Source organism: Ranitomeya variabilis, chromosome 4, assembly GCF_051348905.1.
Source record: "Ranitomeya variabilis isolate aRanVar5 chromosome 4, aRanVar5.hap1, whole genome shotgun sequence".
NCBI lineage: Eukaryota > Metazoa > Chordata > Amphibia > Anura > Dendrobatidae > Ranitomeya > Ranitomeya variabilis.
In genome coordinates this window covers 706986907-707006845 of record NC_135235.1, presented here as the reverse complement: position 1 = coordinate 707006845, position 19939 = coordinate 706986907, and the positions used below count along the sequence as shown (strand labels likewise).

At 45.2% G+C, this 19939-nt stretch overlaps 1 protein-coding gene across 1 annotated transcript in view; it reads left to right on the top strand.

Annotated features, from left to right (window-relative positions):
- Positions 1–19939, top strand: part of LOC143766501 (uncharacterized) — a 149026-nt gene that overhangs the window by 112263 nt on the left and 16824 nt on the right. Inside the window, exons 7-8 of the mRNA XM_077254237.1 lie at positions 6069–6222; positions 6308–6669. Coding sequence (XP_077110352.1) covers positions 6069–6222; positions 6308–6669 — 516 coding nt within the window. The remainder of the gene's footprint in view (positions 1–6068; positions 6223–6307; positions 6670–19939) is intronic.

Below are 19939 nucleotides of genomic sequence, written 5' to 3'. Positions count from 1 at the left end.
AATGATGGCCTTCTTGACATCTGTCAGGTCGCTAGTCTTACCCATGATGGGGGTTTTGAGTAATGAACCAGGCAGGGAGTTTTTAAAAGCCTCAGGTATCTTTTGCATGTGTTAAGAGTTAATTAGTTGATTCAGAAGATTAGGGTAATAGGTCGTTTAGAGAACCTTTTCTTGATATGCTAATTTATTGAGACAGGTTTTTTGGGTTATCAGGAGTTGTAGGCCAAAATCATCAGTATTAAAACAATAAAAGACCTGACAAATTTCAGTTGGTGGATAATGAATCTATAATATATGAAAGTTTAATTGTAATCATTACATTATGGTAAATAATGAAATTTAACACTATATGCTAATTTTTTGAGAAGGACCTGTATATGCATCTATTGTTAGCAATGACCGCTCAGGTGGTGTGTGAAAAAAGTGAACAGTTTCACCCTATTGTTACATATAACAGGTTAATGACCGTTTTTGACTGGTGTAAAGACTGGGGAGATGGCACATCATTCTCCATACAAATACCCCATCATAGAATATCACCAGTTTTTATATAGTGACCCCCAATATAAAGTAACGAAAAGGTATACTTTGGGAAGTATACCTTTTCGTTCTACTACTACTATAGTTCTACTGAATAGACTGTTAGAATTTGTATTATGGCAAGAAAAAAGCAGCTAAGGAAAGAAAAACGAGTGGCCATCATTACTTTAAGAAATGAAGGTCAGTCAGTCCGAAAAATTGGGAAAACTTTGAAAAAGTGTCCCCAAGTGCAGGGGCAAAAACCATCAAGCGCTACAAAGAAACTGGCTCACATGAGGACCGCCCCAGGACCGCTCTTAGGTGCCTTTACCCAGGAGAGTGGGACAAGTCATGGATGTGATTAACAAGGTTGTACACCTGTTTTATCATTACCAATTGATGTCTAAATGCATATTTTTCAATGCATTCTCTATCTATATTTATGCACTGCACTTTATGTGATGAATAATTCCTGAATCACTGTCTGCATTTTATGCATGTCAATTATAATGTAAATGCATGCTTTTACAATGATGATTAATGCAAATGATTATAATTATGTATACTCTTTATATACCTGGCACTTTCACATGTTCACTGCTTGAGAAAGGTTTCTGTTGGGACCGAAACGTCGCTTTCTGGGCTGATTAAACAGCTTCTTTTCATTACAAACGGTTTGCTGCCTCCCAATTTTTCTGGATTTAGATAGATAGATAGATAGATAGATAGATAGATAGATAGATAGATAGATAGATAGATATACACTGTGTGCAGAATTATAAGGCAAGTTGTATTTTAGAGGATTATTTTTATTATTGATCAACAACTATGTTCTCAATCAATCCAAAAGACTCATAAATATCAAAGCTTAATATTTTTGGAAGTTGGAGTGGGTTTTTTTAGATTTGGCAATCTTTGGAGGATATCTGTTTGTGCAGGTAACTATTACTGTGCAGAATTATTAGGTAACTTAATAAAAAACAAATATATTCCCATCTCACTTGTTTATTTTCACCAGGTAAACCAATATAACTGCACAAAATTTAAAAATAAACATTTCTGACATGCAAAAACTAAACCCCAAAAAATTAGTGACCAATATAGCCACCTTTCTTTATGATGACACTCAACAGCCTTCCATCCATAGATTCTGTCAGTTTCTTGATCTGTCTATGAGTCGCCCCGCGGGCAAGAGGTTACTCTGTACCGGGTCCAGTACTTCACAGGGGGGTGTCAAGGCGGCGACCCGGTCCATAGCCCTGGGCGCCCATGTGAAAGGGAAAGGTCTTTAAAGGGATAAAGTTTGTGTTTGTGATACCTGTGATACCTGTGGTATTCGGTCAGGGTGACCGACGCTGCTTTAAGGGGTCCGCTGGGGTGATGTTATGGCAGCTAGATGGTATACCTTCCCACAGGTGAAGTATGTCCCCAGGGCTTCCCAACTAAGTAGATGGTGGATGGTAAGAGGTGCAGTGAAGAACGAGGACACAAGGTTGCAGTCTCTTTACCTTTACGTAAGACTTCAGCATTCACAGTCCAGGGCACCAGACCACAGGGTGGGCAGAGTCTGGGCGGTTTGGAGGCAAGTCCAGAGTCCCCTTGTCCAGGTGGAAATCAGTAGCCTTCCCTTGCGCTGCAGTGGTGTAGTCCCTTACTGCCTATGGCTTCACATAAGGGTCTCACAGATGTGATGTTTCTCTCTCTGTCCCCCATATAGGATAGGACAAAACCCGTATGAATGGTGACTTGAGCCTGTTTATAGGGTCTCTTAGATAACCCGGCTCTGTGGGGTGTCAACGTGCCTCCTGGGTATAAGTGCGGACAGGTAAATTGCAATTACCTGTCCTGCCGGTCTCTGAAGTAAGGCATAGAGGTCCTTACTCCCTCGGTGTTCCGGTTACCTGAGCGGGGCTGGTCCCCTTCTGGTATCCTCTCCTTTGCTTCGACTTCCTTCACGCTCATTGCAATACAGTTCTCCTTCAAAATGTCTCTTTCTGGGAGCTGCAGCTCTGAGGGCATGCACAGCTCCGTGGACCCTCTGTCCTCATCAGACTACTATCTGGAACTCTCTCTCTCTGACTTTCCCTACAGACTACCACCAGTGTTTTATTTATTTTTATATATATATATATATATATATATATATATATATATATATATATATATATATATATATATAAAGGGAGTGACCTAATAAATAGGAGCAGAAGCTCCCCCTGGTGACCTGGAGTGTGAAATGTGTTGCATGTTTGTGATACCTGGATGCAGTTATCCTTCTTTGCCTCCAAACGTAGCATCACTCTCCCCGAGAGGAAAGCGACACCACTGCGATGACCAGGAACCTGGGGCGCCGCATCTACAATCAACATTGCGTGCAGCAGCCACCACAGCCTCCCAGACACTGTTCCGAGAGGTGTACTCTTTTTCCCTCCCTGTAGATCTCACATTTTATGAAAGACCACAGGTTCTCTATGGGGTTCAGATCAGGTGAACAAGGGGGCCATGTCATTATTTTTTCTTCTTTGAGACATTTACTGGCCAGCCACACTGTTGAGTAGTTGGAAGCCTGTGGTGGAGCATTGTCCTGCATGAAAATCATGTTTTTCTTGAACGATACCGACTTCTTCCTGTACCACTGTTTGAAGAAGTTGTCTTTCAGAAACTGGCAGTAGGTCTGGGAGTTGAGCTTCACTCCATCCTCAACCCGAAAAGGTCCCACAAGTTCATCTTTGATGATACCAGCCCATAACAGTACCCCACCTCCACCTTGTGGCATCTGAGTCGGAGTGGAGCACTCTGCCCTTTACTGATCCAGCCTCTGGCCCATCCATCTGGCCCATCAAGAGTCACTCTCATTTCATCACTCCATAAAACCTTTGAAAAGTCAGTCTTAAGATATTTCTTGGCCCAGTCTTGACGTTTTACATGTTTCTTGTTCAAAGGTGGTTGTTTTTCAGCCTTCCTTACCTTGGCCATGTCCCTGAGTATCACACACCTTGTGCTTTGTGTTACTCCAGTAAAGTTGCAGCTTTGAAATATGGCAACACTGGTGGCAAATGGCATCTTGGCAGCGTCACGCTTGATTTTCCTCAATTCATAGGCAGCTTTTTTGCCCAATATGCTTCTTTGACCCTGTTGGCTATTTGCCATGAAACGCTTGATCTTTTGGTGATCACGCTTCAAAGGTTTGTCAATTTCAAGACTGCTGCATCCCTCTGCAAGACATCTCACAATTTTGGACTTTTCAGAGCCCGTCAAATCTCTCTTCTGACCCATTTTGCCAAAGGAAAGGAAGTTGCCTAATAATTAAGCACACCTTATATAGGGTTTTGATGTCATTAGACAACACCCCTCCTCATTACAGAGATGCACATCTCCTGATTTACTTAATTGGCAGTTGGCTCTCAAGGCTGAACAGCTTGCAGTAGGCCAACATGGATAAAAAATCATGAGATCAAAATACAACTTGCCTAATAATTCTGCACACAGTTTTTATATATATATATATATATATATATATATATATATATATATATATATATATATATATATATATATATATATATATATATATATATATATACATATATAGAGATAGATATATATATATATAGAGAGAGAGAGAGATATAGATATATGTATGTGTGTATATATATATATATCTATATATATAATTGTCTAAGGGTTTTTCTGTCTGTCCTGGAAATCCCGCGTCTCTGATTGGTCGAGTCCGCCTGGGCCTCGACCAATCAGCGACGGGCACAGTATCGACGTAGAAATACCGCGTCTCTGATTGGTCGAAGCCGCCAGGCCTCGACCAATCAGCGATGGGCACAGTATCGACGTAGATGTCATAATGGTTGCCTTGACCAATCAGCGACGGGCACAGTCTGCCGCGAATTCTGGAATCATCATTGTCCATATACTACGGGGACATGCATATTCTAGAATACCCGATGCGTTAGAATCGGGCCACAATCTAGTATATGTATATATATATATATATATATATATATATATATATATATATATATATAAAAATATTAAACAAATATATGTATCATGAGCGCTGCGAGACCACCAACCATAGAGAAACGTCGGCGCTGCACAAAGCCCTGCTAGGGCCAACGGTTATCTACCGTTAACGGTCACAGAGCGAATAATGAGATTCTCAGGTGACAGGTGTACTAAAATGGTGCAGTACCAGAGAGCCCTTGTATCGGACTTACTAAAAAAATTCCCATCTGAGAACGCTGGCAGCAGACGTCAGAGTTTGTTGTACAACCAAGGAGTCCAAGCGAGAGAGACAGAAGTACAATCCAGCACAGGCAGGGGTACAATGGCAAAGTTCTGGGACAGTTTTCTCAGACCCTCCCATCGTACCGCCACAGAGGCAAGGGGTGCTGTCACAAGAAGTGCTGAGGGAGTACTTTGCTGATCATACAAAAGTCCTCCGTGCCTTTTAACTATTGGGTATCCAAGCTTGACACGTGGCATGAACTGGCTCTCTACGCCTTGGAGGTCCTGGCCTGCCCTGCTGCTAGCGTTCTGTCAGAGCGGGTTTTTAGTGCCGCTGGTAGAATTATAACAGATAAGCGCATCCGCCTGTCAACTGAAAATGCTGACAGGCTGACTCTTATAAAAATGAACAAGGGCTGGATTGGGCCAGACTTCTGTACACCACCGAATGAAAACAGTGAAACATAACCTCAAATACATTGTCTTTTTTGGGGAGGTGTATCTCCAGCACACATGGGTATACGCTTCCTGATTTGGTCTGTTTGGTGTTATCCTCCTCCTTAGGCCGGCGTCACACTAGAGAGAAATATGGACGAGGTAGAGGCGCAAAAACAACACATTGCACACGGACCAATGTTTTTCTATGGGGCAGCTTCCATCAGCCTTTTATTTCTCAGCCACGATTGTCAGCGTATTCCTCCAAAAATACGCCAATGCAAGTCTATGGGGGTGAGAAAAATATGGATTACACACTGACCATGCGTGTGACTTGCGAGAAATACGCAAGACTTTTCCAGGTGACAGGAAATGGGCCAAGCCATTATCAGGAAGCTTAGACATGCTAATTAGCTCAAAACGCTCCACACATCCCGGAAGAATGCCTCCGTGGAGTTCTGCAGCATGTCCTCCTTCATAAACATGGAGATGCTTCTTGTTCTGGTCCTGAAAGGCCAGAAATATGGGACAAGAGGGATGCACACTACTCCAACCGGACCAGAAAAGAGGCGGCATGGAGGAGGATATGTTGGCTTCTATTTTCGGATTTTACAGACCGTCCACATGAGGGACAGCAACAAATAAGTAAGTTCACTCATGTTTTGAAAATAATATTTGGAACTGCACTGAATAACAGGTTTTCACACTATCCCCTTAAATCATAGTATGCTGTTTTGTATCCTCTTATTATTAATGAAGATTATGTTTAAAAAAATACAGCTTACTTGGCCACATGACTATGTCAAATCTCACTAAACTTGTTGATCCACTGTGCGCAATGTCCTTATACATTATTTTATTGTCTGTCATTGCAGTGGAAGATGTTATGAGATGCTGGCGCTGCATCCGCGATCAGTATAGGTGGGAACGACAGCAGCGGGCCAGGAGTGGTGCTTCCGCATCAACAAAGCGGAATTACATTTATTATGATCGCCTTGCTTTTCTTAATCCCAGTATGGATCTCGGACCGTAAGTTCATACATCACACCATATTACACATATGTATTTATGGTCATATGTTTTATATTTTTTTTATTTCAAACTTTCATAACAGAACCCAGTCCAACCTCACTGAGAGGGAGACAAGGTCTGATTCTGAGGCCATTATCGATCCGGTCGGGGAAGGTAAAGAGATGGCTGGCACATCTTCTCAGCCTTCCAGCTGCATCCCTCCAGGTCCTCCTGCACCAGCACTAGAAGGTCCTCCCGCATCAGGCCCAGAAGCTGCACTAGCACCCTTCAGCCTGGAAGATCCAGGACAAGGCAGCAGCCTTACTGTTCCTCTGGAGGCCTCCCCACAGCCTGCTGTGATATCCCACCATGGGCGACGAAGGAGAGAGAACCCTACAACAGATACCAGGAGGCATGTTGATACGGGGGTTCTGAATTATCTGTCCAGGGCTGCCCAGGATGAGGGTGAGGAAGCATACTCATGCAGTCTGGCCCGGTACCTTCGTCCCTTACCCCGTGAGGTGAGGCTACGTGTGAGAGGGTGTATTCATATCCTTATTGATGCATGCACACCCCCCAATACCCCATATGAGATCTTTTAATTCTTGGAGAGGTGGCAGCTGTCACTCCGTAACCTCATAAGACTTCCAACAAACCCACAAGTGCATGGTCAACAGTGATCTGATGCACCTCCACGTGTGCCTACACCTCAACCCATTCCCCCCAAAACAAACCATGGCCACCACAGGCACAAATGGCATCCTATAACCAACCTGCCCAATATGGCCACTTGTACAGACCCAGTGTTGGAGGCTGATCCCAACCTGGGTTTGGACGACATGGCCATATTGGGGGGTATGAGTCACGTGGATTCCATAATCCCCATGAGTCACATGTCCAATACCCATATGGTCACTTTGCTAGTCTCCAATCTGACCATTGCCAAAACATACAGTATGGCCTAGAGTATGTACCCACACAGGGTGAAGGACAATTTGGCCAACAAAGCCAGCTAGAGAGAGAAACTGGACTGCCACCATCACCTCCACCAACTTTTCAAAATCTTTAATTTTGGTTTTCTACTGTATTTTGCTGTTGCAAAATAAGTTTGGTTTATGCTTGTAATTAGTGATGAGCGAGTATACTCGTTACTCGAGATTTCCCGAGCACGCTTGGGTGTCCTCCGAGTATGTATAAGTGCTCGGAGATTTAGTTTTCATCGCTGCAGCTGAATGATTTACAGCTACTAGCCAGCATAAGTACATGTGGGGGTTGCCTGGTTGCTAGGGAATCCCCACATGTAATCAAGCTGGCTAACAGATGTAAATCATTCAGCTGCGGCGATGAAAACTAAATCTCCGACCATTAACAAATACTCGGAGGACACCCGAGCGTGCTCGGGAAATCTCGAGTAACGAGTATACTCGCTCATCACTACTTGTAATGTTTAAGTACGTGTTACAAAGTCTATGGCCAAATTTCTATGGCCACAAAAGCCATATGACTTTAATATGGTTTGGCTTACTATAAAAGGTTTTTTTGGCGTTATAAAAAAGTTTTAAAAGCCAATTTATGTCTCTTCTTACAATAATTAATACAACATACCAAATTATATAAAAAAATCTCTTAAATAAATAAAATCAACTCGCACAGTAACTTAAATGAAAACATGATATTTATATAGACAAAATGTTTTAACTTATAACATAGAGACAGCATGCTCTTGCCAGGGAGTAGCACCCTGAGGTGTAACAAAATAATTAGTAAAGATATCACGGACTTTCAGTCCTGAAAGTGGACGACGCTGAGGGATGACATGTGGTGTAGGCCTACCCACATTGCCCAACACACCTTCAGCACCATCAGATGAGGAGCATTCATGAAGTCGGGTGAAATTATGAAGGACCACACAAGCTTTGATGACCTCATTTATGTTGCCTTCACTCAGCTGAATGGCTGACTGGAGGACCCGCCATTTGGCACAAAGAATGCCAAAGGCGCACTCCACCAGTCGCCATGCGCGTGATAGACGGAAGTTAAATATCCTATGCCAGAGCGGTTTAAACTCCCACTTAGGACCTACTTCTCATACTTACAAATCCGCCACCTGTCCTTAACTTTACATAAAAACACAACGTTCTCCACCCCCACTCCCTTCGAGCGACTCTGTAAAGGGAATCCCTCTACAAAGGGTTTGATCACGGACATTTATAGTATACTGTTCACTCCGCCATCAGACCCCCCCTCCTAAACATGCTTACATGATAAAGTGGGAGAGATACCTGGGGAGGGAACTTCCGCTTCCTATCTGGCAGGTCATATGGTCTAAGGCAGCTAAATCGTCACCATGCATAACACAAAAGGAAAATCAGTGCAAGATACTAATGCATTGGTATCACATGCCGGAGGTTTTACATAATATTTACTGTTGTGAATTCCGCTCTTGGGCTCCCTCCGGTGGTTGTAAGTAGCACTTTTGTGAATTCTGCTCTTGGGCTCCCTCCTGTGGTTTTGAGTGGTATAGCTGCTTCTTGGATTTAGTATCAGCAGCTGCTTCCACTGATCTTCTTTCTGCTCGGCTATTTTAGTCTGGCTTTATCCCTCAATCAATGCCAGTTGCCAATTGTTCTTGCCTGGAGGCACGGCTCTTGGATTTCCCTGACACTCTGACCCGTTCAGCTAAGTTAAGTCCTTGCTTGTCCTTTTGCAGTCCACTTGTAGTGGACTTATTGTTCAGCGCATTTATGTTTTGTTCATTTGTCCAGCTTATCAGTATGTATCTATTTAGCTAAGCTGGAAGCTCTGGGCTGCAGATTTTGCCCTCCACACCTTTAGTCAGGTGTGGAGATTTTTGCATATCTCTGCGGTGGACTTTTTCTAGTTTTTATTACTGACCGCACAGTGTTTCTTTCCTTACTGTCTATCTAGCTAGAATTGGCCTTCTTTTGCTGAATCTCGTTTCATACTACGTATGTCATTTCCTTCTCCTCTCACAGCCAATATTTGTGGGGGGCTGTCCTATCCTTTGGGGATTTTCTCTGAGGCAAGATAGCTTTCCTGTTTCTACCTTTAGGGGTAGCTAGTTCTCCAGCTGTGACGAGATGTCCAGGGAGTGACAGGAACATTCCACGGCTACTGCTAGTGTTGTGTTAAGATCAGGGACTGCGGTCTGTATAGTTACCACCTGCCCAGAGCTAGTCTCATGTCGCTCCTAAATTACCAGTCCATAACAGTGCAACTGGCCGAGAATGAGTTGAATGCATCTCAAAAGAAGGAAAAGAAAAAGAGTTCTGAGCCATTTTTTTTTCTTTAGTCTGTTTTGTCTTTTTCCTTCCTCTTAATCTCTGGGTGGATTTGGGTGCAGACATGGATGTTCAGGGTTTGTTTTCTCGTGTGGATCAGCTTGCTGCAAGAGTTCAGTGTATCCAAGATTATGTTGTTCAGACTCCAGCCTTAGAGCCTAGAATTCCTACTCCAGATTTGTTTTACGGGGATAGATCTAAGTTTTTGAACTTTAAAAATAACTGCAAATTGTTTTTTGCCCTGATACCCCGTTCCTCTGGTGACCCCACTCAGCAAGTTAAAATAGTTATTTCTCTGCTGCGTGGTGACCCTCAGGACTGGGCATTCTCCCTTGAGTCAGGGGATCCGGCATTGCTTAATGTAGATGCATTTTTTCAATCGCTCGGGTTATTGTATGACGAACCTAACTCGGTAGAGCATGCTGAGAAAACACTTTTGGCCCTGTGTCAGGGTCAGGAAGCGGCAGAATTGTACTGCCAGAAATTTAGAAAATTGTCTGTGCTCACTAAATGGAATGAAGATGCTCTGGCAGCAATTTTCAGAAAGGGTCTTTCAGAAGCCCTTAAAGATGTTATGGTGGGGTTCCCCACGCCTGTTGGTTTGAGCGAATCTATGTCCCTAGCCATTCAGATTGATCGGCGCCTGCGCGAGCGCAAAGTGGTGCACCATATGGCAGCGTCCTCTGAACAGAATCCTGAGCCTATGCAATGTGATAGGATTCTGACTAGAGCGGAACAGAGGGGATACAGACGTCAGAATGGGCTGTGTTTTTACTGTGGTGATTCTGCTCATACTATTTCTGATTGCCTTAAGCGTATTAAGAGGGTCGCTAGGTCTGTTACCATTAGTACTGTACAGCCTAAGTTTCTCCTGTCTGTGACCCTGATTTGCTCATTGTCATCTTTCTCTGTCATGGCATTTGTGGATTCAGGCGCTGCCCTGAATTTAATGGACTTAGATTTCGCCAGGCGCTGTGGCTTTTCTTTGCAGCCTTTGCAGAGTCCTATTCCCTTGAGGGGGATTGATGCTACACCATTGGCCAAGAATAAACCTCAGTATTGGACTCAGCTGACTATGTGCATGGCTCCAGCACATCAGGAAGATTTTCGTTTTCTGGTGTTGCATAATTTACATGATGTTGTTGTACTGGGTTTTCCATGGTTACAAGTACACAATCCAGTGTTGGATTGGAAATCGATGTCTGTGACTAGTTGGGGTTGTCAAGGGGTACATAGTGACGTTCCTTTAATGTCAATTTCCTCTTCCCCCTCTTCTGATGTTCCTGAATTTTTGTCAGATTTCCAGGATGTATTCGATGAGCCCAAGTCCAGTTCCCTTCCTCCTCATAGGGACTGTGATTGTGCTATCGACTTGGTTCCTGGCTGTAAGTTCCCTAAGGGCCGACTCTTCAATCTGTCTGTGCCAGAGCATGCCGCTATGCGGAGCTATGTTAAAGAGTCTTTAGAGAAGGGGCATATTCGGCCGTCTTCATCACCATTGGGAGCAGGATTCTATTTTGTTGCCAAGAAGAATGGCTCCTTGAGACCCTGTATTGATTATCGCCTTCTTAATAAGATCACGGTCAAATTCCAATACCCTTTACCTTTGCTCTCTGATTTGTTTGCTCGGATTAAGGGGGCTAGTTGTTGACCTTCGAGGGGCGTATAATCTTGTTCGTATTAAACAGGGTGACGAATGGAAAACTGCATTTAATACGCCCGAAGGCCACTTTGAATACCTGGTGATGCCTTTCGGGCTTTCTAAGGGTATGACTCCACGGTACGGATGGGCGGCGGTATCGCCGCAGCGGCGAAGCCGCTCGGCGCTAAGCCCCGCCCCCTTAATGGGACGCGATCATGCCGGATGTGTTAACTCTTCACATCCGGGATGATCGCTCTGTCCCATAGGGCCCTGTGATATGCCTTGCGGGGACGCTGCGTCCCCGCAAGGTGTACGGGCATGCTGCGATCTGAAAAGACGCGCAGCATGTCCGTAGTCGCAGGGCCGCCGCGTGCGGGTTTCCACGCATAGTGGAGACGGGATTTCATCAAATCCCCTCCACTATGCTGGAACATCTGGACGCTGCTTGTTTGACGCTGCAGCGCTGCGCAGCGTCAAACAAGCAGCGTTTCCTGAACGTGGAAACATACCCTAATGCTCCTTCTGTATTTCAGTCCTTCATGCATGATATTTTTCGCAATTATCTTGATAAATTCTTGATTGTGTATTTGGATGATATTTTGATTTTTTCCAATGATTGGGAGGCTCACGTGAAGCAGGTCAGGATGGTATTCCAGATCCTTCGTGATAATGCTCTATTTGTGAAGGGGTCTAAATGCCTATTTGGGGTCCAGAAGGTCTCTTTTTTGGGGTTTATTTTTTCTCCTTCGTCTATAGAAATGGATCCTGTTAAGGTCCAAGCCATTCATAACTGGGTTCAACCCACATCTGTGAAGAGCCTTCAGAAATTTTTGGGCTTTGCTAATTTTTATCGCCGTTTCATTGCCAACTTCTCTAGTGTGGTTAAGCCCCTGACCGATTTGACGAAGAAGGGCGCTGATGTGGCAAATTGGTCCTCTGAGGCTCTGGAGGCCTTTCAGGAGCTTAAGCGCCGATTTACTTCTTCCCCAGTCTTGCATCAGCCTGATGTGTCTCTTCCTTTTCAGGTTGAGGTTGACGCTTCTGAGATTGGGGCAGGGGCTGTTTTGTCACAGAGGAATTCTGATGGTTCCTTGATGAAACCATGTGCCTTTTTCTCCCGAAAGTTTTTGCCTGCGGAACGCAATTATGATGTCGGCAATCGGGAGTTGTTGGCTATGAAGTGGGCATTTGAGGAGTGGCGACATTGGCTTGAGGGAGCCAAGCACCTCGTTGTGGTCTTGACCGATCATAAGAATCTGATTTACCTCGAGTCGGCCAAGCGGCTGAACCCTAGACAGGCTCGATGGTCCCTGTTTTTCTCCCGTTTCGATTTTGTGGTCTCGTATCTTCCGGGATCTAAGAATGTTAAGGCGGATGCCCTCTCTAGGAGTTTTTTGCCTAATTCTCCTGGAGTTCTTGAGCCGGTTGGCATTCTTAGAGAAGGGGTGATTCTTTCTGCCATCTCCCCTGATTTACGGCGGGTGCTTCAGGAATTTACAGGCTGATAAACCTGACCGCTGTCCTGTGGGGAAGCTGTTTGTTCCTGATAGATGGACAAGTGTTATGACCTGGTGGTTAGGAGCACCCGAAGTGACCTGATGGTTAAAACAGAAAACCTGGGACAAGCTCTGAGGAAGTGGTAACTCTACTGACCGCAATCACTAATCCTATCACACACACTAGAAATAGCCGTGGAGCGTACCTAACTCTCCCTAGATGCCTCTTCACAGCCTAAGAGCTAACTACCCCTAAAGATAGAAATAGTAGCCTACCTTGCCTCAGAGAAATTCCCCAAAGTAAAGGTAGCCCCCCACAAATATTAACTGTGAGTTAAGAGGGAAGTGACAAATACAGGAATGAAACAGATTTTAGCAAAGGAGGCCGAATCTTCTCTAGAAAGACAGAGGATAGGAAAGGGAACTATGCGGTCAGTATAAAAAACTACAAAAACCAGGCAGAGTGTGCAAAAAGACCTCCACACCGACTCACGGTGTGGAGGTGCAGCTCTGCACCCCCAGAGCTTCCAGCTAGCAAGGAAATATAATAGCAGGCTGGACTGAAACATAGCATGTACTGAAAAATATATTCAAAAAACCAATGAACAGCAAATGACTAGCAAGGACTTAGCTTCTGCTGGAGTAGTCAGGTCATCTGAGAATTCCAAGAGAGATCTGAACCAGTACTGAGACATTGACAGCTGGCATGGACTAACGACCTGGGCAGAGTTAAATAGGGAAGCGAGCAGAAGCAATAAACGAGGGCAGCTGAGAAAGCCAACCTCAAAGATCAGCAGTTCCACTCAAAGCCACCAGAGGGTGTCCAAGGACAGAACTCACCAAAGTACCATTCACGACCACAGGAGGGAGCCCGAGAATGGAATTCACAACAGTACCCCCCCCCCTTGAGGAGGGGTCACCGAACCCTCACCAGAGCCCCCAGGCCGATCAGGACGAGCCAAATGAAAGGCACGAACCAAATCGGCAGCATGGACATCGGAGGCAACAACCCAGGAATTATCCTCCTGACCATAGCCCTACCATTTAACCAGGTACTGCAGCTTCCGTCTTGAAATACGAGAATCTAAAATCTTCTCCACCACATACTCCAACTCCCCCTCAACCAACACCGGAGCAGGAGGATCAACGGAAGGAACCATAGGCGCCACATATCTCCGCAACAACGACCTATGGAACACATTATGGATGGCAAAAGAAGTTGGAAGGGCCAAACGAAACAACACAGGATTGATAATTTCAGAAATCTTATAAGGACCGATAAACCGAGGCTTGAACTTAGGGGAAGAAACCTTCATAGGAATATGACGAGAAGATAACCAGACTAAATCCCCCACATGAAGCCGAGGACCAACACAGCGACGGCGGTTAGCAAAACGTTGCGCCTTCTCCTGAGACAACGTCAAATTGTCCACCACGTGAGTCCAAATTTGTTGCAACCTGTCCACCACAGAATCCACACCAGGACAGTCAGAGGACTCAACTTGCCCTGAAGAAAAACGAGGATGAAAACCAGAATTACAAAAAAAAGGCGAAACCAAAGTAGCAGAACTAGCCCGATTAATAAGGGCGAACTCGGCCAATGGCAAGAAGGTCACCCAATCATCCTGATCAGCAGAAACAAAGCATCTCAGATAGGTTTCCAAGGTCTGATTGGTTCATTCGGTTTGGCCATTTGTCTGAGGATGGAACGCTGAAGAAAAAGACAAATCAATGCCCATCTTAGCACAAAAGGACCGCCAAAACCTAGAAACAAATTGGGAACCTCTGTCCAACACAATGTTCTCCGGAATGCCATGCAAATGAACCACATGCTGAAAAAATAATGGAACCAAATCAGAGGAGGAAGGCAATTTAGGCAAGGGTACCAAATGGACCATCTTAGAAAACCGATCACAAACCACCCAGATGACAGACATCCTTTGAGAGACAGGAAGATCAGAAATAAAATCCATGGAAATATGTGTCCAGGGCCTCTGCGGGACAGGCAAAGGCAAAAGCAACCCACTGGCACGAGAACAGCAAGGTTTGGCCCGAGCACAAGTCCCACAGGACTGCACAAAAGAACGCACATCCCGTGACAAGGAAGGCCACCAAAAGGACCTGGCAACCAAATCTCTGGTACCAAAAATCCCAGGATGACCAGCCAACACTGAACAATGAACCTCAGAAATAACCCTACTAGTCCATCTATCAGGGACAAACAGTTTCTCCACTGGGCAGCGGTCAGGTCTATCAGCCTGAAACTCCTGCAGCACCCGCCGCAAATCAGGGGAGATGGCAGACAGAATCACCCCCTCTTTAAGAATACCAGCCGGCTCAGGGACGCCCGGAGAATCAGGCAAAAAACTCCTAGAAAGGGCATCAGCCTTCACATTCTTAGATCCCGGAAGGTATGAGACCACAAAAACGAAACGGGAGAAAAACAGTGACCATGGAGCCTGTCTAGGGTTCAACCGCTTGGCGGACTCGAGTTAAGTCAGATTCTTGTGATCAGTCAAGACCACCACACGATGTTTGGCTCCCTCAAGCCAATGTCGCCACTCCTCAAATGCCCACTTCATAGCCAACAACTCCCGATTGCCGACATCATAATTACGCTCGGCAGGCGAAAACTTTCTAGAAAAGAAAGCACACGGCTTCATCAAGGAGCCATCAGAACTTCTCTGAGACAAAACAGCCACTGCCCCAATCTCAGAAGCATCAACCTCGACCTGAAAAGGGAGCAAAACATCTGGCTGACGCAACACAGGGGCCGAAGTGAAACGACGTTTAAGCTCCTGAAAGGCCTCAACGGCCGCAGGGGACCAATTCACCACATCAGCGCCTTTCTTCGTTAAATCAGTCAAAGGCTTAACCACACAAGAAAAATTAGCGATGAAGCGACGGTAAAAATTAGCAAAGCTCAGGAACTTCTGAAGACTCTTCACAGATGTAGGTTGAGTCCAATCATAAATGGCCTGAACTTTGACAGGATCCATCTCGATAGTAGAAGGGGAAAAAATGAAGCCCAAAAAGGAAACCTTCTGAACTCCAAAGAGGCATTTAGAGCCCTTCACAAACAACGCATTAGCACGAAGGACCTGGAACACCATCCTGACCTGCCTTACATGAGACTCCCAATCATCCGAAAAGACCAAAATATCATCCAAATATACGATCATGAACCTATCCAGATACTTCCGGAAGATGTCGTGCATAAAGGACTGAAACACAGATGGAGCATTAGAAAGCCCGAATGGCATCACCAGGTACTCAAAATGGCCCTCGGGCGTATTAAATGCTGTTTTCCATTCATCGCCCTGTTTAATACGCACAAGATTATACGCCCCTCGAAGGTCAATCTTGGTAAACCAACTAGCCCCCTTAATCCGAGCAAACAAATCAGACAACAGAGGCAAAGGGTACTGAAATTTGACCGCGATTTTATTGAGAAGGCGGTAATCTATACAGGGTCTCAGAGAGCCATCCTTCTTGGCCACAAAAAAGAACCCTGCTCCCAACGGCGACGAAGACGGGCGAATATGCCCTTTCTCCAAGGACTCCTTTACATAACTCCGCATAGCGGCATGTTCTGGCACAGATAAATTGAACAGTCGGCCCTTAGGGAACTTACTACCAGGAATCAAATTAATAGCGCAATCACAGTCCCTATGAGGAGGTAGGGCACTGGACTTGGGCTCATCAAATACATCCTGGTAATCCGACAAAAACTCAGGGACTTCAGAAGGAGTGGAAGAAGAAATTGACATCAAAGGAACATCACCATGTATCCCTTGACAACCCCAACTTGACACAGACATTGATTTCCAATCCAGTACTGGATTATGAACCTGTAACCATGGCAAACCCAACACGACAACATCATGCAAATTATGCAACACCAAAAAGCGGATATTTTCCTGATGTGCGGGAGCCATGTACATGGTCAGCTGTGTCCAGTACTGAGGTTTATTCTTGGCCAATGGCGTAGCATCAATCCCCCTTAAGGGAATAGGACTCTGCAAAGGCTTCAAGGAAAAACCACAGCGCCTGGCAAACTCCAAGTCCATCAAGTTCAGGGCAGCGCCTGAATCCACAAATGCCATAACAGAGTAGGACGACAGTGAGCAAATCAGGGTAACAGATAAGAGAAATTTAGGCTGCAAAGTACTAATGGTGACAGACCTAGCGAACCTCTTAGTGCGCTTAGGACAATCAGAGATAGCATGAGAGGAGTCACCACAGTAAAAACACAGCCCATTCTGACGTCTGTGTTCTTGCCGTTCAGCTCTGGTCAAAGTCCTATCACATTGCATAGGCTCAGGCCTCCGCTCAGAGGACACCGCCAAATGGTGCACAACTTTGCGCTCGTGCAAACGCCGATCAATCTGAATGGCCAAAGACATTGACTCATTCAGACCAGCAAGCGTGGGGAACCCCACCATAACATCCTTAAGGGCTTCAGAAAGACCCTTTCTGAAAATTGCCAGGGCACACTCATTCCATTGAGTAAGCACAGACCACTTTCTAAACTTCTGGCAATATACTTCTGCCTCATCCTGACCCTGACATAGAGTCAGCAAGATCTTTTCTGCCTGATCCACAGAATTAGGTTCGTCATAAAGCAATCCAAGCGCTAGAAAAAATGCATCCACATTAAGCAATGCTGGATTTCCTGGCTCAAGGGAGAATGCCCAGTCTTGCGGGTCACCACGCAACAAAGAAATAATAATCTTTACTTGCTGAATGGGATCACCAGAGGAGCGGGGTTTCAGAGCAAGAAACAATCTGCAATTATTTTTGAAATTCAAAAATTTAGATCTATCCCCAGAAAACAAATCAGGAATTGGAATTCTAGGCTCTAACATCGGATTCTGAACTACATAATCTTGAATACTCTGTACCCTAGCAGTGAGTTGATCCCCACAAAAGGACAAACCTTGAATATCCATATCTACACCTGAGTCCTGAACCACCCAGAGGTTAAGGGGAAAAGAAAGACAAAACAAGCTGCAAAGAAAAAAAAAATTGACTCAGAACTTCTCTTATCCCTCTTTTGAGATGCATTAACACTTTGTTGGCCAGCTGTACTGTTATGACCTGGTGGTTAGGAGCACCCAAAGTGACCTGATGGTTAAAACAGAAAACCTGGGACAAGCTCTGAGGAAGTGGTAACACTACTGACAGCAATCCCTAATCCTATCACACACACTAGAAATAGCCGTGGAGCGTACCTAACTCTCCCTAGACGCCTCTTCACAGCCTAAGAGCTAGCTACCCCTAAAGATAGAAATAGTAGCCTACCTTGCCTCAGAGAAATTCCCCAAAGTAAAGGTAGCCCCCCACAAATATTAACTGTGAGTTAAGAGGGAAGTGACAAATACAGGAATGAAACAGATTTTAGCAAAGGAGGCCGAATCTTCTCTAGAAAGACAGAGGATAGGAAAGGGAACTATGCGGTCAGTATAAAAAACTACAAAAACCAGGCAGAGTGTGCAAAAAGACCTCCACACCGACTCACGGTGTGGAGGTGCAGCTCTGCACCCCCAGAGCTTCCAGCTAGCAAGGAAATATAATAGCAGGCTGGACTGAAACATAGCATGTACTGAAAAATATATTCAAAAAACCAATGAACAGCAAATGACTAGCAAGGACTTAGCTTCTGCTGGAGTAGTCAGGTCATCTGAGAATTCCAAGAGAGATCTGAACCGGTACTGAGACATTGACAGCTGGCATGGACTAACGACCTGGGCAGAGTTAAATAGGGAAGCGAGCAGAAGCAATAAACGAGGGCAGCTGAGAAAGCCAACCTCAAAGATCAGCAGTTCCACTCAAAGCCACCAGAGGGTGTCCAAGGACAGAACTCACCAAAGTACCATTCACGACCACAGGAGGGAGCCCGAGAAAGGAATTCACAACAGACAAGTAAGGTAATTTCTGAGGTCCATTGTTCTGTGTTGGCCGGTCATCCTGGGATTTTTGGTACCAGGGATTTGGTTGCTAGGTCCTTTTGGTGGCCTTCCTTGTCGCAGGATGTACGTTCTTTTGTGCAGTCCTGTGGGACCTGTGCCCGGGCTAAGCCTTGCTGTTCCCGCGCTAGTGGGTTGCTTTTGCCTTTACCTGTCCCTGAGAGGCCCTGGACTCATATTTCCATGGATTTTATTTCGGATCTTCCTGTGTCTCAGAGGATGTCTGTTATCTGGGTGGTTTGTGACCGGTTCTCTAAAATGGTCCATTTGGTACCTTTGTCTAAATTGCCTTCCTCCTCTGATTTGGTTCCATTGTTTTTTCAGCATGTGGTTCGTTTGCATGGCATTCCGGAGAATATTGTGTCTGACAGAGGTTCCCAGTTTGCTCCAGGTTTTGGCGCTCCATTTGTGCTAGGATGGGCATTAATTTGTCTTTTTCTTCGGCGTTCCATCCTCAGACAAATGGCCAAACTGAGCAAACTAATCAAACCTTGGAAACCTATGTGAGATGCTTTGTGTCTGCTGATCAGGATGATTGGGTGGCTTTCTTGCCGTTGGCCGAGTTTGCCCTTAATAATCGTGCCAGTTCGGCTACTTTGGTTTCGCCTTTTTTTTGTAATTTTGGTTTCCATCCTCGTTTTTCTTCAGGGCAGGTTGAGCCTTCTGATTCTCCTGGTGTGGATTCTGTGGTGGACAGGTTACAGCAGATTTGGGCTCATGTTGTGGACAATTTGACGTTGTCTCAGGAAAAGGCTCAGCGTTTTGCTAACCGCCGTCGGTGTGTTGGTCCTCGGCTTCATGTGGGGGATTTAGTCTGGTTATCTTCTCGTCATATTCCTATGAAGGTTTCTTCCCCTAAGTTCAAGCCTCGGTTTATCGGTCCTTATAAGATTTCTGAGATTATCAATCCAGTATCTTTTCGTTTGGCCCTTCCAGCCTCTTCTGCCATCCACAATGTTTTCCATAGATCGTTGTTGCGGAGATATGTGGTACCTGTGGTTCCCTCTGTTGATCCTCCTACCCCGGTGTTGGTTGAGGGGGAATTGGAATATGTGGTTGAAAAAATTTTGGATTCTCGTTTTTCGAGGCGGAGACTTCAGTATCTTGTCAAGTGGAAGGGTTATGGCCAGGAGGATAATTCTTGGGTGGTTGCCTCCGATGTCCATGCCGCCGATTTGGTTCGTGCTTTTCACTTGGCTCGTCCTGATCGGCCTGACGGCTCTGGTGAGTGTTCGGTGACTGTTATGATCCTTAGTGGTTGAGGATCACAAATTACTCCAGCTAAGTAACATACATAGGACAAGCTCTAGGGAGGTGGCAAACTGG